At 35.1% G+C, this 17,553-nt stretch overlaps 1 protein-coding gene across 5 annotated transcripts in view; it reads left to right on the forward strand.

The window, feature by feature from the left end:
- Positions 1-16,498, forward strand: part of LOC143154848 (uncharacterized) — a 120,772-nt gene extending 104,274 nt beyond the window's left edge. For 4 of the 5 annotated variants that reach the window (XM_076326861.1, XM_076326860.1, XM_076326863.1 and 1 more), the window contains 5 exons: positions 3,025-3,086; positions 3,621-3,744; positions 6,880-7,048; positions 9,819-10,482; positions 10,571-16,498. In XM_076326861.1, the coding sequence (XP_076182976.1) occupies positions 3,025-3,086; positions 3,621-3,744; positions 6,880-7,048; positions 9,819-10,482; positions 10,571-14,911 (5,360 nt within the window). In that variant the 3' untranslated portion in view covers positions 14,912-16,498. The remainder of the gene's footprint in view (positions 1-3,024; positions 3,087-3,620; positions 3,745-6,879; positions 7,049-9,818; positions 10,483-10,570) is intronic. The other variant, XM_076326864.1, reaches the window with a different exon arrangement.
- The last annotated feature ends 1,055 nt before the right edge of the window (positions 16,499-17,553 follow it).

Raw genomic sequence — 17,553 nt, forward strand, 5'->3', positions numbered from 1 at the left:
AGTAAATTTCGATAATGCAATATGTCTACAAACTGTCCTAATAATTTAAGTGAAACCCTTCGATGAGAATCGAAATGAATTGATAAAAATTGGTGTTAAAAATGTGTATCAGATATGTTGTAGAGGTGGTTAGAAAGGAAAGGGAGAGAGAAATGGAAAGTATAGTTCAAGAAGCCGGGATTCCACCGTAGAAATCGAAATTTTATGGGTAAATCATTCCTTCGGTATGTTACGCTCGACTGACAAAGTTCCTAGAAATACTTTGCGTTTCGTTTTCCCTACTTTCAGAAATCAAAATGAAATTGAACACTCCTTGTTTTGACAGAAAATATACATTGTCTTTTAAATTCATTATCTTTCAATTCATTGATACGTCAATTACCATAGACTTTAATTTGCACGCCTTTTTCAGTTTAGTGAAAACCCTAATAATTTAAACGTGATTTTCACACTCTATTAATAACACGAAATTAATACACATAAATATCTGTAATATTAATACAATGTTAATACAAGTAAACTGTGGTGGATATAGCATAATGTGGTTTCTTTAAATGTAATACATATAACATTGTGATTTCTATAGTACATTTGTTCTGTTACTTCGATTGCAAAATAAATAAATTAAAAATTGTAAGAAAGAGGAATAATGTATTAAAAGTCACGATCAGATTTTATAACTGCTGTTGTTCTAATATTGAATATTATAGACAAAATTGTAGATAAAACTCAAAACCATGTAGGTCTAGGCGAGAAAATATCATAACTATAATAATTCGTACTGAATCAATAGTATATTATATCCAATTTACAATATGCTATGATCAACTTTCGATAGCACGAAAATTTTCTTCTTTCTCAATTGTTTCAATTTTCAAAATCAAAATTATGGTGAAAATCAAAACTATATCTTGTAAGAGCTCTGTATTCACCATTTTCTTCGAATTTATTAATTTTGGAAATTCATTCATCGAAATCAATTAAATTAAAACACTTGTTAATGTCAAAAATAATATAAAATAACTTGCGAATATTGAAAAATTTATTTAATTTTTAAAACGTTTCAAAATCTATGTTTACGCAACACTTTTCCGTTTACTTCTACGTGTAAAAATTTTTGTAATGAATTTGAAAATATTTTATATAACTGGCACCGATTCACACAACTATGGTACGTAATTTGCCGTCAATTAATAAGAAGGAACGTCAAGAAATATCAAATAAATTATAGAAATACTTCTACGTGAATTGAAAAATAATAAAATAGATTTAAAAAATTATAAAACAACCGTATAAATTAAATTTAAGTAAAAATAATAATTTAAACACGAAAAGAAAATTTAATTAAAGTATTTGAATTAAAACTGAATCTATCTTCTTATTTTTGAATAAACATCAAGTTGATAATTTTATAATAAAAGTTGAAGTACAAATAGACCATGAAAAAATCTCACAATTCTAGAGATCTAAATGGGATTTAGAAGAATGGTCCACCTTCGATTTTAATCTATAATGTAATATTTTTATATACTCGTAGATTACATGTCTCAGTTGCTACATCTAATGATCATTTATATATCATTTTAGATATTGATCATTTTAGAGATACAAGAAATTATAGTTGTACATACTTAACGTTATTAACACTAGAACTACCGACAAATTTCGTAATATTAAGGTATACCTTATAGATATCTAAAAGAAAATCAATCGATGTGGAAAAAGAAGAATTGTGAAATGTGAAAAAATCATAACGTCTTCAAAAAAATATGCCATGGAATTTAAAATAAATTTTATTACGAAAGCAGTTGAAACCAGTCATTTTGACTGGTTGGTAAATCTAGTGTTAATATTAATTTTGATTACCTTTTCCATCTAACAATTAGTCCAACGATCGGAGCTTATACTGATCGATGCGAGCCAGTAATTGTGAAAATCAGAGACCTCGATCACAAATATTAGATTCGCAAGATCGACAAGATCCGGCAATGAATCTGATTGGATGGCTGATATGTATACCCGATGACCTCGGCCTACAACTGGCAATTCGATCACCAATCGATTCTGCACCGTGTGACATTCTATTTTATTAATAATCATTTTGCCGACGGTCGACTGAAATCAATGCTCTCGGCATATCGGGTAACATGTTACCTGAAATGTTAAAAATAATGTGACTGACAAAGAAGGTTTGGCAACCCAAAAATTTGAAAAAGTTTGAAACTTTAAAAGAATATAATTCAAATGAACCTAAAATTGAAATAATTTTCTAAATCTATCGAAGAACGATCGAATTAGAACGGACATAACCTCTAAAAAGAACTATGGATTTTTACATTATTATGAATATTTGCAAACCAATAGACAACAGGGAAAAGAAATTGATTGAAACTAATGTTTTATGTTTTTCTTTCTACTTTACAGTTTGGAGGGAAAAATTTTTCAAAAAGAATTTCTTTAGAATTTACACTCCAATTTACGTTCCACATATTTTTCTAAATACATTGTAACTTGGAAAATATGTCCTGGACAAATTGTGTTCGTATAACATATTTTCAGATTTAATCTATATACATAAATACTTTTATATATATAGATTATGTATATAGTATATAGACATTCCTGAAGTATCGTGCTGTATAGGTTATATCATTACCTAAACTAATTTGAAAATGGGATTGGATGATGCAGTCCTGGTTGAAATTTGTATAGTATATTCTAGTACAACGACCTCGGTGCGTGTCGATAGTTGCTGGTAATTATAATTACGACTGGTGTAGCAGAGTTCTATGGGTACGAATGTTGCGCAAACGCATAAATTAGACCAGTAAATTATCTTCGTACCGAACACGCAGCATTTTCTTTTAGTTTACCTGACATGAAAATTATTTTCTCTTACACGTTACCTACTTTCATGATCTTTTTCCTATAAAAGGATTAATTGATTTATTTTGTACTGTACTGCCCCTCAAAATATTGTTTTCTTTCATGAATATTAAATTACGTTCTGATTGTTTGTTACAGTTTTCATGTCAATCCTCAACCTCCAGCATGGCTCCTTGTTATGCAGCGCGGGGGAACCTGGCGTGAGTATGAAAATATTAAAAATATTTAAAAATTGAAAAGACAATGTTCATTTCCGATTATGTCCATGACTCTCTCAAACTGATACAATCTATAATATATATTATTACTTATAATATTGACAAATGAGTTATATTGAAAAATACTGAGAAATATTAAAGAATCCTGTAAAGCTTTGTATAATACTGAAGAACTAACATTAAAAAACATTTAAAAATGATGAGAAACGTTAAAAAAATATTGTCGAATATTGAAAAATATTGAGAACTGTTTAAAAAAAAATCGTTTCGAAATTAATTTTATAAATTGTAAATTTGAAATTCAAATGCAGTATAAATACCAAAAAATACCAAATCTATCAAAGCTAAATACCGATTTAGTTAAATTTTAAAGTTCCATTGAAAGAATAAAGTTTAAATATAGCTTGTGTATATTTCTGAATTTTATTTGGACAATTTCTTACGTAAAATACAAGTATAAAACATTGTTTAGATACAATAGTATGTCGAGTGTATATTTATTTATAATTTTACAAGTATTTGGACTTCGACAACCTGCCGGAAACGAACTTTTCGTGTCAGGGAAAGGTGATTGGTGGATATTATGCGGACGTTGAAGCGGGGTGTCAGATGTTCCACGTTTGTACCATCGGTCAGAAAGGTAATTTAATATTATGGCTACTGAGACATGTATGTTAATTGGGTTTCAATTTGTAGATTTAGAGTTGGTGAGTTTGAACGAAATAAAGAAAATAATATTGTATCGTAGAATATCGCAATTCATTTTAAATGAAATTAAAGATTAAATAATGCATCGTATTTTAATTAAATTTAATATTATTCGTTATATGTACAGGATCTATCCTTTATGCGCAGAAAATAAAATTTTAAATAAAATTTCCAACGGTTAATGGTAATTACATACCCAAATAATGTGAAATTAGAGTTGGGCTAGGAAGAGATATCCTTTTGAATAGACAATTTAAAAGAACGAACAAAACTTTTGAAGTTTCGTATTCATAAATACAAAACGTACAATATTGACAAATGAGTTATATTGCAAAATACTGACAAATATTAAATAATAATCATTAATGGTGTTAAATAAAAAAAAAATGAAATATCTTCTAACTTCGTAACGTATACGCATTCAAACGATATACATAATACGTAAGTACAGATATACATAAATAACCATTGATACGTTTACGCAATCTGTGTTAAACTGCTTCAAACGTATCCATAAATCTAATCTAATCAAGAATATCTTTATCTTGACGGAAAAGCCAAATAACACTAGCATACTACAATCGTGAACAAATTGACAAATTCTAAAGAGTTACCAAAGATTCAAGACTTTTAAAATACGTGCAATGCCGTTCTAATGAGACTTAGTAGCTTTTTCTTTTTTTCTGGGGAAAATCTTCCAAAAATTCCCCCTATCCCTTGGGATCGAATTAAGAATGGTGTGGGATTCCCCATACTCGCACATACCGGGTGTAGACCAATGCAAAACCTACCCCCTAAAACGCCCAGGTTGACCTAAGTGATCCCACCGATGTATCGACATCTATAATATCTAGAGACAAAGAAAAAAGGTTATCAATAGGTTGCACCTAGATCACAGATACTGTCAGTAGGTCGTAACGGTATTTCATAAAGTGTACAAGTGTATTTGAAAGTATGACTCGTTACGTGACATTTGGAGATGTTAATATCAAATCTATAGTCTATATTGTTTACCTCTTACTTAAGTGTTCGTCTTCATCCATTAAGTATTAATAACTTATTAAACACTAAGGAGTATTATATTCAGCAGTAACGTACTTGATCTTTTTTAATCTGAAAACTACTATGATCTTTACTATGATTTTTCATTAAAAAGAATATTTATAAACAATAATTTATTATTTTCCACTGCACAAGTGTCACAATATTATTAGGTACTTCTAGGTGGTAGCGTCCTATTTATGGGACAGTTATTCTTGCATTCGCTGTCTAGAAAATAAACATCAATTTAAAAAGAAGAAAAGAGAAAAATAATTTTCTACCTAATGGATTAGGATCAGTTCGGGCTGTGTGAGTTTGTGTGGCCGGATTTACTTTTAAAAGTAGTTCATCCGGCCAAAAATGAATGTTTAACGTTAATGTTAACAGGATCATTGGTAAAGATTATAAGAATTGGAGATTAAAAGTCACCCAGATCAGGCAATCGCTACTCGGTTTCTCGTGACGAGTCACAGTTAGACATTCTCGACTTAGGTCAGTAAACGTTCCTCGTCGACCGTGACATTCTCTGCCGAGTGATCTCTCGATCGATTACAAAACTGAGATCGGCGCTTGCAGGGGCCCCGGGCGGACCATTCGATCATTCGATCATTCGATCGGTTGATTTGTCGAGGTACGACACCCTGTACCATCGACACGAGCTTAATTATCGATTCTAATTGTCACGACACTGAAAAGATCCGATCGACGAATCGCCCGAGGAACTTGTTTCGAACGAGACAAACACGATTCGATCTTTCATCGTGACAGTTTAGAATCGGCTGTGTTTTTTGCTGGAATTTGTTAACGAACAACACGAGACGGCAAAAATAAATCGTACTTATTTAATCATGGCATCGATACGTAATATTGAAATTTTTCGCGGTGAACACGAATTATTAATTTTGATGGCTCGTTAACACATCCAGACTTTTCTTCAATATTGGACTAATAATTTGTATACAAAGTACTTCTGAGACAGGCTTATGAAATTCTAGAGCTCATAATAATGAATAAATTGTAGAAAATAAATAAGCGAAGAGTGTATTTAACAAAAATTATTCAAAATATTCACCTATAATAGACACAAGGTGCGTAATTAAAGCGCTGTGGGTTATTTTCTTCGTAAAAGGTCTTTATTTCACTTCGACTCGCTTCAACAAAATTTCAATAAGTGTTCCAGTTGAGTTTCTCTCGCATCCTATATTCTCACACGCATTCATTCCCTTACGTTCTAATCCTTAACCTTTCTCACTCCATGAATCTGGTCACGTTCACCCAAAATTCCTCAGTCTGGCGCCATCTTAACTGCTCGTCTTTCACATCTTGGTTCGGACACTCGCTCACTCGTCTATCCCAAATATTACTTCAAATTTTCTCCACATAGATAATCAGAAATACTATGTCACTCGTCATTTGTCTATGTCACTGTGTCACTCGTCATCATGTTTAACGTACACACCGTTTGTTAAAATTAGTTCGATGGACAACTGAAAACTGATATTCACCTTCGATGTAAATATTTCTGGCTTCCAACTGCAACATTTTACGCCTTAAGAGTTTTCTATAAATATGAATCACGTAAATTATTATTTTCGAAAATTATTTACTTCGAGTGCCTGTCTGGTAATTGTTACGATAATCCATGAAATGTTTTATGCACACAGGCAGCTCAGATACAAGGATGACACATCGTCTGATTGTTTAGTATTATCTGTGCCTAACACATATGGTATGAATGATAATTGAAAAAGTTATTTCTCTGTTAGTAAATTAATAACACTTTCATGCACCTATGTATGTATATTTTGCAGCTCGTCTTCTTTCACGCTAACGATAATCGGTCTATTTTCATACATAAATTGGTCAATCTTTCGATCAACCTGTTTATATTACGCAGAGATTAATTATTTGTATACAAAGTATTGTAGTAAATAATTAAAAATATTAGTAGCGAAATGTTTAGACGTTTCGAGAACGATGACCCTAAAGAGCATCCCCAAATAATGATCCTGTCCTTCACCATGAGACTTGGTTTCAGACGAGATTATGGACATAAAATTCCTCTGTCTGAATGGAACCGTCTTCGATCAGGAAACCAGGGTTTGCGAAAGGGTGGACGAGGTCGATTGCAGCAAAAGCGAGCGATTTTACAACCTAAACTTGGAACTCTATGGCAACAACGCGGTGACCCTCAGGTAAAGAAAAAAATTTATACAAGCGTTGGGATTTGATTGAATAAATAGTAATGACTTCGTCTTTGTACCTTCGGGACTAATAAGGATAGTTTAATGAATAAAAAGAAACAATAATCCTTGAGAAGACTCTCTATACGATACTTCAAACAGAAATGCTTTTCTTGAAAATACAATCAGGCAAATTTGTTCAACGCATATTGATTATTTATCCGTGCACGTATATAATGCATATATAGTAGTCTTCGATTAAATTGAATCAAAATTAGAGTCACTCGATTGTTTATAATCGAGGTTGGTAGTATTTGTTCTCTATCTTCTCCACGAATCAACCTTTTTTTTGTCGAGTTGAAGTCGAGCCTCGTACGCATCACGCGATAAAGATTTATGATAATTCTGTACAGAGTTATAATATTTTTGTGAACCACCAACGTTGCATGTTTGTAATAAATTTATTGTTAATAATATATACGATATATGTACATATATCGTTGAATTGTTTTGTAATTTTACTAATATAATTTTAAGAATAACGAACGATTAATGTGTATAGTAACTTTCAAAATTATGTAATATATACCATATTGTTTTAAACTTCAATTTAACGTACATATTTTACTTATTAATAGTTGCAAAAGTATTTGTTCGAGTCTAAATTCACCATATTTAATTCTCTTATTATTTATATTTGATAAATTTTCATCAATTCGGTTATTTCGTCCATGTGAGACAACTTGGACCACAGCTAATACTAAAAGACTTTTCATTCTTCGTGCTAGTGATCTGTTCAAATTTAGAATAAATAATTTAGAATAATGCCACTTTTATAATTCACACTGAGAAACTAGTATTCTCTTGGGCCCTCCTTTTGCAATATTCATCTAGTTTAAGAAAATTTTCCCAAAGTTTCCTTTTCGTTCCTTTTCTGATCTATTTTCTGATCTTTCTGTCATTAATGGCTATTTTATTGGTTCTTTGTTTATTATTCCTTCTTCGAAGCTCATCAATGTCTATATTCTGCATTTTCCGATAATCTTCCACAATTTCCTATAATCATTACAATATTTCTCAGAATATGGTTCTATACTATTTACCCTTTTATTTTAACTTTTTCGTATTTTTAATTTCATCATTCTACGGTTAATCCTATACCTAAACACTTAATTCTTGTTTTTTAGACTCTTCTCGTCTAATCTTTCAAACTCCTTTCCTCTCCAAGGTTCTAGGGAAACTCTATATCTTGCAACTACAAAAGTTTGTTAGTTCTGCCGATGGTGTGCCAGTTTTTCAAGCTGATTTTCAATAGTATTATCATAATACTACAAGTGGTAGTGATCATAATACTACAACAGTATTACTGCAAATTATCGTTATTGTCTTCTATATTGCCTTTCATATGCAATCTTCGCTGAACTTTACGAAAATCTTTGACACAACTGATAACAATTTATCGATTTCTGTGATGTATAACTTTGTTGCTTCTTTTTCTGTTTTTATATTTTTCTGATACCACTTTTCTCATCGTACGCAACAGGTTGTGCTCAATCGTTCTACTATCTTGGTCATAAATTCCTACACTTCCTTCAAATATACAACTCGTTGTGAATTCTTTTCTATTTCCTATAACACTCAATTTCTGTCTTCTTCTTGTACCCAGCAGAATATTTTCGTCCTTATATTTCAATTTAAGTCAAGAATCGCTTGCAAAACAGCAATTTGCTTCTCCCTTTTATCCTACTTTCTCTGCTGATACATTTGAATATATTTTTTTTTTTATTTCATTATAATAAACAAAGTCGTTGGATAAAATACAAATATGTAAAACAAAATTAATGGGTGAAGCCGGTTTTTATTTACACAGCTGCCAACCGTGCGACTTGATGGGTTGTTGGTAAGAAAGAATCACGTATCAGGCCATTTTGATGCATATACTCTTTTCTTTGTTTTTCAATTTTTAATTCCGCTAAAGCCATTTCTTCGGATCGCTTCCATCATCATGGTTTATCAAGTTCTTATTACTGCTGCCACTATCCCTGATACCATTACTCTCTTTAAAGGACATTGTTTCAGTTCAATGTATCCAGCCATCGAACTTCGAGTTATCGAAACGGTTTGATCATGTTAACACTTCCCAGTTATAGTTTCGTTGCACGTAACCCAAGTCACTGTAATCCGAAATTTATTCACAGGTGAAATAATCTTTGAGACTCGTAGATCGGTTCACCTGTCGCGTACAATGTTTATCTGCGATTGACTGGTCGTTCACCTCAGGTTTCGTAAGGACCAATCCACCGATCCACATACCAGTTTTGCTTTCATACCAGCTCTCGTGATATAGAATCAAGAGGCGTAGAGGCGTAGCGATTGCATGTCACACCGATTTTTGATCGATAGTTCTGCCCTGTTCACCTGTTCACGTCACGCTATACTGTACCACGGATATGGTTAAACTTTGTTGCTTCATTAATCGCGGTACTTGAGTTGTATGTTGCTCGGTTCATGATAGAATCTATAGAAACTCGAGATTTGTTATCAGAGAGGTATTTGAAACACTGCTGTGCTTAAAAATGTGTTATTATTGTTACTGAACCGATGCCTGAAAAATAGAAAGATCCATAAGGATTTATCCAGGTGTATAACGATCTACTCTACTTTAAGAGCTTTTTTATTGCCTTTTGGGACTGTACATGGTGTTTTATGCAAGGCTTGTAAATTAACTATTAAATAGAAGGTTACTAAAGGTTAAACCCTTCGTTAAACATTTTATTTACAGTTTGCACGAGAACAACGACGACGACGTCGATCCATCGGATTCTATAGATGATCATCAGCAACGTACGACTTCGGCACGACCTACCACAACAACCACAACGACTACCACCACATCGAAGCCCAACAAACCGTCCACAACACCAGCCTCCAGTTCCTTCTCACATCCAACCGGTTATCCTCAACATTTTCAGCCTCAACCGCCATTTCCGCAGGTTCATACCAGCCAATCCAAATCATTGTACGATGATAAGAACGGTGGATATCATCACCAATATATCTTCCACAACGGCGAGAGGAGCAACAATCAGCCAGCCACCTCATATCAGTTGTTCAGTAACCAGGGGGTTAGCTCTACTACTGTTCAGCCACCACAGATCCATCAAATCAGATTCAGTTCAACTGCCAGCCCCCAAATCATTCACAATGAGCCTTCAACTGTGGCCCCTCTGTTCCACGTGACATCGTCCACGATCCAAACGCTTCTGAACAGCAATGCCAACAATCCAGCTTTGATAAATCCGATCTTTCATAATCATGGCATCGCCAGCACCACGGAGCAATTCTCATTGCACAGTAATAATCCTAGGGAGACTTCAGAGTATCGTGAGAGTGTGGAGCATAATATAAGGCCACTGGAAGCTATTCAGTCGACCAATAAAGGGAAGGTAACGTAGTTCAATTCTTATAAAAAAAATAACTCAGCCCAATTAATTCCGTTACTTTTGTTAATCTCTTAAACCGAATTGTTCTTAGGTCTCGAAATTGACCATCTCTCCAGTCCCAACGCCGTCAGAGTCATCACGATCGGTGCAAACGAAGATCGGCCAAAGTTCTCAGCAACAAAGAATCTCCGGGAACTTCTTACCAACCCCAGCAACCGACGAAACGACGATCAGATCCTTCTATCCAACATTAAGAAGTGCATCAAAGTCAACGCAGTCTACCAGCGAGATCACCCAACACATTCATGTGTTGCCATCTGTGCCGATCCCTCAGTTGAAACCTCACCAGATCACAATCAACTTACCACCGCCAGATATTCAAAGGATCGTGCAGAATCCGTCACCCTTGCTACCGTCACAGTCCAGAGTGATCGTCACTGCTAAGGCAAGTGTCAGCGATGAGTCAGGCAGACCTCTGAATACCACGCAGTTGGTTACTTTACCTCTACCGACGATTCCTGCCAGCTACGACGAATACAAAGAGGGGGATGAGACCTTTGATCCCTTTTACAGAGACGTTCCAAAGATTCGTAACGCTAGACACGTCGCAAGACAACTCAGCAATGCAAAGACTCCTCCGAGGCACAAGCGATCTGTTGGTCAAACGAAAAGTTCAATGGTCTCTTTTGTTTACGGAGGCGATTCTCATAGAAGACAGGACGTTCAGGCTATAGACATTAGCGGAAAGGAAAGAAACCGGGAAAAAGTTTCTAATGATAATTCTAAGGATTTTAAGTCCATCAAAGAGAGCCTAATGAAGTTTAGAGACATTCTTTTCGGTGGAGAGTTTACGGAAGACTCAATTCGCAGTGTTTTCGGAGGTAGTACATTGCAGAACATGAATTCCAATAGAAAAGTGAAGAATGGAAATAAAGTGTCCCTCGAGGATTTGGAGACGAAGGCTTCGAAAAATATCAAATCGATGGAGTATGAAGATGACACAGAGGAAGAGACTGAGAACAAGGAGACTAAAATTGAAGAGGAGGAATATCCAGAAGATACGGAAATCCCTGTCACGTTACATACGAAATCATTAGACGCTGATGAAGAATATATCGATCTAACGGACTATAGCGGAATTGAGTCAGATGGGAACAACGCTCATACAGAAATTCCAGGTAGCGAGAAAACAGATGTACCAGAAACATCTCCTGATATTGAAGAAAAAATTGAGAAACAGGGCACGTTACATTTGAACAAAAATGAAACTGAACATGAAAAACGCACAGAACTTAAACGTGTCATTGATGTTGTAATACTTGATCCAAATGAGTATCTTAAATTAAAATCATCCGACCAAGGAAATCTTGAAAACGTGACTGAACAGGATTCAACATCTACAGATATTCCAATACTGTCTACAACTGAACAATTCACCACTGAGTCCACATTAACAATGACCGATGATTTTTCAGGCAAAGAACATTCTGAATACTTTAAAAAACAAAGTGATGAAATTGAAACGAATAAACAGCTTGAAAAAATTGAGAATAACGAAGAAGAAGATTCCATGAAATCGAAGAAGCAGGACGTTGAAGCTGAACCAAATAAGCAATTCAGCAAGATTGAAAATAACGAAGAAAAAGATTCTAAGAACTTAGAGGAGCAAAATGTTGAAACTGAATCGAGTAAATGGCTCGAAGAGATTGAGAGTAACGAAGAAGAAGTGAGACAAAAGGAAAGTGAGAAAGAGAAACCCAAAGAACGAGTGGAACAAAAACCAAACGTAAAAAGGAAGAGTTCCAGAATAAGATCTTTCTCTGGGAAAATATCTTCAAGAAAAAAGGATCTTAAAAACGAGGAGATAGAGATGCAACACGATGAAGCTATTAAATCAATTGGTGACCAAATTACTATTCACGAAACAGTGGAGACTACAAACTCTCCAATTGTGACTTCTGAGGTAGAACAAATAGACAAACACATTTTTGACGAACCAGAATCGCAGACCTTTAAAGAGGTGGACACCAGAGCTGTCGGCTATCACTCTAGTTACGCAAAGAGCCTTCAGGTTGGAAAAGATCAGAATACTGGTAAAGACAATCGGAAGAATGAGGCTAACGAGTACGAGATCATAGATGCGAAGAAAAATGAAGATAAGGTAGACGAGTCTTTGGATGCAAAGGACAAATCAACAGTTTTCATTTTAAATGATCACGAAGTCAAGAGTGATGAGAAATCAGTCGAAGAATTAGACTCGGCTGAAATGACAGAGGAAAATATTTCAGTGGAGCAGAATTCTTATAAGGAAGAATCGTCGATTGAACACGGGACAGAGAAAGAGGAAACGACCACAGTTTTCAGTGACCAAGATTCCAAAGACGATTCTGAAGAAGACCTTGGAACATCTCACGAAGTCAGTAGAAACTCTCGACGAGAAAAGAGTATGAAATTCGAAGATTCATCTAAAGAAGTTTCCTCTCACAGACGAGATAAAAGTGAGAAATTCTCAAACGAAGAAGAAGAGGAAAGAAAATCGCAGGAATTCTCCACTATCAAAGGAGAAGAAATTAATTCGCAGGAGGTGTCCTCCGAGTATCCTGACTCTACAGAAGCATTCGACGAAAACACTCATGAAATGAGTATAGACGATGATTACAAAGACACCGGAAGCCACGATGATTTAACGATTTCTTCCGAACATAGCAATTCTGAGGAAATTGCTAATTTTAAGGAGGGAATTACTAAAGAATACGACGAATACGAATCGTCGCCGATCGATCAGGAGAACAGCACAGAGGGGGTCCTCAAGTTTACCGATGAACTGCCCAAGGAAAAGAAGGAGAACGTGTCAGATGGTAAGAAATCGTCAGAGTCTGTGGAAAACATTGCTCACGATTACGTCGATGACAATTACGAACCTGACAATTACAAGGAACGTGAATCGACAGAATCCAACAATTTAAGCGACGAGAAAACGAACAAAGAAGTCGACACAGATAAGATAAAAGAAGACAAAACAGGCAGCGATACTAAAAAAACTGATGAAGATAAAATCGAAGCCACTACAATGCCTCTGGACAGACAGACTATGGAAATTGAAGAGGAAACAGAAAACTTTAATTATTCTAGTACAGAGGCGATAGATTTACAGCAGACAACGATACCATCAATGACAATTATGTCAACAATGACAACGATAACACCAACTACAACATCGATAACGTCACCGACAACGACTCCAACTATTACCACTACAACAACAACGACAAGAACAACGACAACGACAATGACTCCAACTACTACCACTACAACAACTACCGTTCGTCCTACGCCTCCAAAGTTGTTCAAACCAATTTCAGCACGGAAGAGTTACAACTATATTCCTCCAACGACGACCCCAAATCCCGTCATCATAAAACCGAGACACAGTCTGCTGAATCCTAAGCCAGCGAAGCCACTCAAGTCGTACAATGAACTAGCGCCAAAACCTATAATCAGGAAGTTCCCCTCATTGGTACGTAAGTCGACCACTACAGTGCCAACCACCACAATCAAAGAAGACGATTTCATAAAGGCCACAGAACTACTAGTGACAATGACGGAGACGCCAGTTATTACAACGGAGGCTAGCAAAAGCGAGGAAAACGTACTCGAAGATAAACCGGAAAAGGATCAGGATAGAAGTTCCGTAGATGAACCGATGCAGAACGATCAAATCTTGATGCAGAGCAAAGACGACCAGGAATCCAGTCCCAGTGAACAAAAGTCTCCGCCCAATTTGAAGAAGGAGGCCAACGAGAATTCGGTGCAGAACAACGAAAACATCACACCCTATCCTGCATTAAGTTTATCGACACTTGCTTCCACGATTCAGGACACTTTGAAGGAAGTTCTACCAGAGGAGTCTACCAGCACGGAGTCGGAAATGTCGACAACTCCGAAAGGTTCCACGTTTATGGATGTAGAGATTCTCAGCACAACAATCCCGACGGTTACCTCGACGCCCGATGAACCTTATCACAGTGAAATTATCACCAAGCCAATAGTCGATGAAGAAATCTCGATTGCGTCGTCCACGAAGTCAGACTATCAAGACACAACCGAGATTTCTTACGTCACTGAGCCGCCGATGATTGTTGAGACCACAACCAAAGATTCTGAGGAAGTAAAATCAGCAACCGCGAGGCTGTTGGGTCTCAAATCGTCGACTCTGAATAAACGAGACGGTTTCAGTTGCTTAGAGAGGGAGTTGTATCGTTTCTACAATGACCCTAGGGATTGCAGACTTTTTCACTATTGTTCTCCTGGCTTCACTTCGAGTCAGGTCCTCGACATTCGGTTCGTATGCGAGGAAGGCACAGTTTTCGACGAGCCGAGCCACAGCTGTCGACACAACGTTCAAAACAGAGGATGTCTTAATAGGCAGTGAACGAACACCGGTTTCTCCATGGCCTTCGTGTCTGACAACGTTGATTTTGGTAATTAGTGAATCCGAGAACTCCCTAGTGTATATTTATATATTGTTAGTAGGTAAGGTCCTTGAAAGAGGGCCTCTCTTTTCCTGAGCATTGCCATAACCTTGTACATGAAGATGGATTCACACTTATTAAAATTAATGCGACGAAGTTGCTCGAACACAGACCACGAAGAGACAGAGAACCAGCTGTCGAAGCAACGAGAACTTTCTACGTTAGTAAGCTGTTTCGTAAAGTTAGGAAAAAATATCATTGAAGGATAGTGCTGAGTACTATTCAAAATCGTTTAAAGAATCGTAGATTAAAATAGAAAAATGCCTTTATGAAGAATTAGGCTTGAATCGATCAACAGGACCCTTCAATTATCCATAACCTGGATAATTATTTGACGATTAGCTGATGAAAAAAATTATCCGCAAAAGGGTTTCTCGTATTCTTATAGTTGAATAAAATTCAATTAGCTCCTCAGAGTTGCTATCCCCACTGTGAATCACGCTAAACGTGGCTCGTACTTTTACACCAGAAGGTAAACGACTGCAGGTTTGTGTACAGAGATGAAAAATAGAAAAACAAGGGTAGTCCTTCAGTGGCCTTAAGGAATCAACTAATTTTGTCCCGACCCAACTTGTGTTCATTGCATTGTTTCACTCAGCACTGTCGCCAACCAATTTCCTTGAGCAAATTCTCTATTTACGTACAGCGAGTGTGCTTCTTGCTAGAACGATTTCACCAAGTTTGTTCTCAAGAACTTTGCTAGACAGCTGATTTCTATCAAATTTTAGGGTAAAGAGTGAATTGTGTCGGTTCGTACATTGAAGAATCGATCGGGTTTAGCATCCGAGAAAATCTTACTTCGTATTTATGCGTAACAACCACTAGCAATTCTCGATGGAAGATATTCTCTCTGATACTGGTCGGTTGCGATCCATTGTAGATCAGTCGCTCCGGTAATAAATCTTGCATTGCTCAACGTACGTGCGTACGAAACGGAATTCGATTCAGCAAGCATATTCTTTGGCTTGATGCAACTGCACAAATGTACATTTGAGTTACACGCATGTAGGTTACGAGAGTGTATGTACAGTGAAAAGTAGTAGAGAGATTTGCAAAATACTCAATTATTGCTCGCTATGACAACGATAACGTTTCAATTATCGAACGATTTTTACGATTTCGTGGCAGCTACCCTTATCCTTCCTACTTTTTCTAGTTAATATGTCTTTAATTATTAGCGGAAAAATGATCCCATAAGTCGAAATTCCTATCGATAACATGTATAAATAGATACGATCGCATAAATATATTTTTACATGTGAACTTATTCCGCTCCATTTAGTGATTTTTAGATAGATAATGTGATAAGCGTCTGGATAGTTATATTTCATAGCTTGCGTGTACCTCGATCATCTTTGTAAATACCTATGTGTGCCCTTCTATAACGGCATCGCATGCATGTTATTTTTATGGTGTACGAAAATACATCAACACTGTGTATTGTAAGGGTCTGTACTGTGTTAATAATAATTGTATACTACGTGCAATTTCTCTCGTTTTGTTTTAACGATTGTTAACCTTCATACATCGCGCGAGGATTTATTTATTTGATACTTTACATTTTGTAATTGTACTGTTTCTTCTTCTATATTTATACGGAATATACAGTAAATTATGTGTGAAACTTATTTTAAATGTAATGTAATATTTAACACGCATATTGGATGTTTTTGAAACAAATACAGTTCATGAAAAAAATATTCTTCAACTCAATAATATGTAGGTATTACAGAATATATTGACAAAGATGTAATTCTTTAAGAATATTTTATTACAAAATTACAAAAAGTTACAAAAGAGCATGTATTATTAAAAATTCAAACTTTTCAATGTAATGGATACATGACAAATATTTTATTCGAGATATATTATATTTTATAATGAAGTAACACTACCCCTGTCCCTAAATATTTATGAAGTTTACTTGTGACGTCTTATTGAAATATACCAATTATTCAGAAGAAACTATAACAGAAATTATATATCATCATTTTTGTTCTTAAGAAATAACTAAGAAATTGGAATGTACCGATACAATCTAGAATAATCTTACACAAAGAATACAGTTTTGTTACATACGTTCAAAAAATTTTGTAATTCAAACCCAATTTTGCATATAGGATTTTGTTGCGTATCTAAGTTTTAACAAGGATTATAGCTTTATAATGAACTGAAGATGAAATAGAATTCCGTGCGTTGCATAACTTTGTTATTAGACAGTGCACGTCTTAGTAGAAAAATAAAGAAACATGATTCAGTTTTATTCGGTATCAACATTTTTCTAAACACTTGTAATTTTAGATATACCATTAACGCGTGTAATAATTTTACTATTCACCTTGATCTAATCTGACCCTTCTTAGTTTTTAACATATTAAGGACTATATTTATGGCAGATAGGATAACTCGTAGTAGTGTAGATCTATTATACCGGTTTTTAAACATTTTGACATAATTTATAAAATCAATAGATCTACCACCAATATCATGATAAGATCTGGCATCGAAGAATCTTTATGATGTTCATCAGTTGACTATAATA

The sequence above is a fragment of the Ptiloglossa arizonensis genome, chromosome 2 (genome assembly GCF_051014685.1).
Source record: "Ptiloglossa arizonensis isolate GNS036 chromosome 2, iyPtiAriz1_principal, whole genome shotgun sequence".
NCBI lineage: Eukaryota > Metazoa > Arthropoda > Insecta > Hymenoptera > Colletidae > Ptiloglossa > Ptiloglossa arizonensis.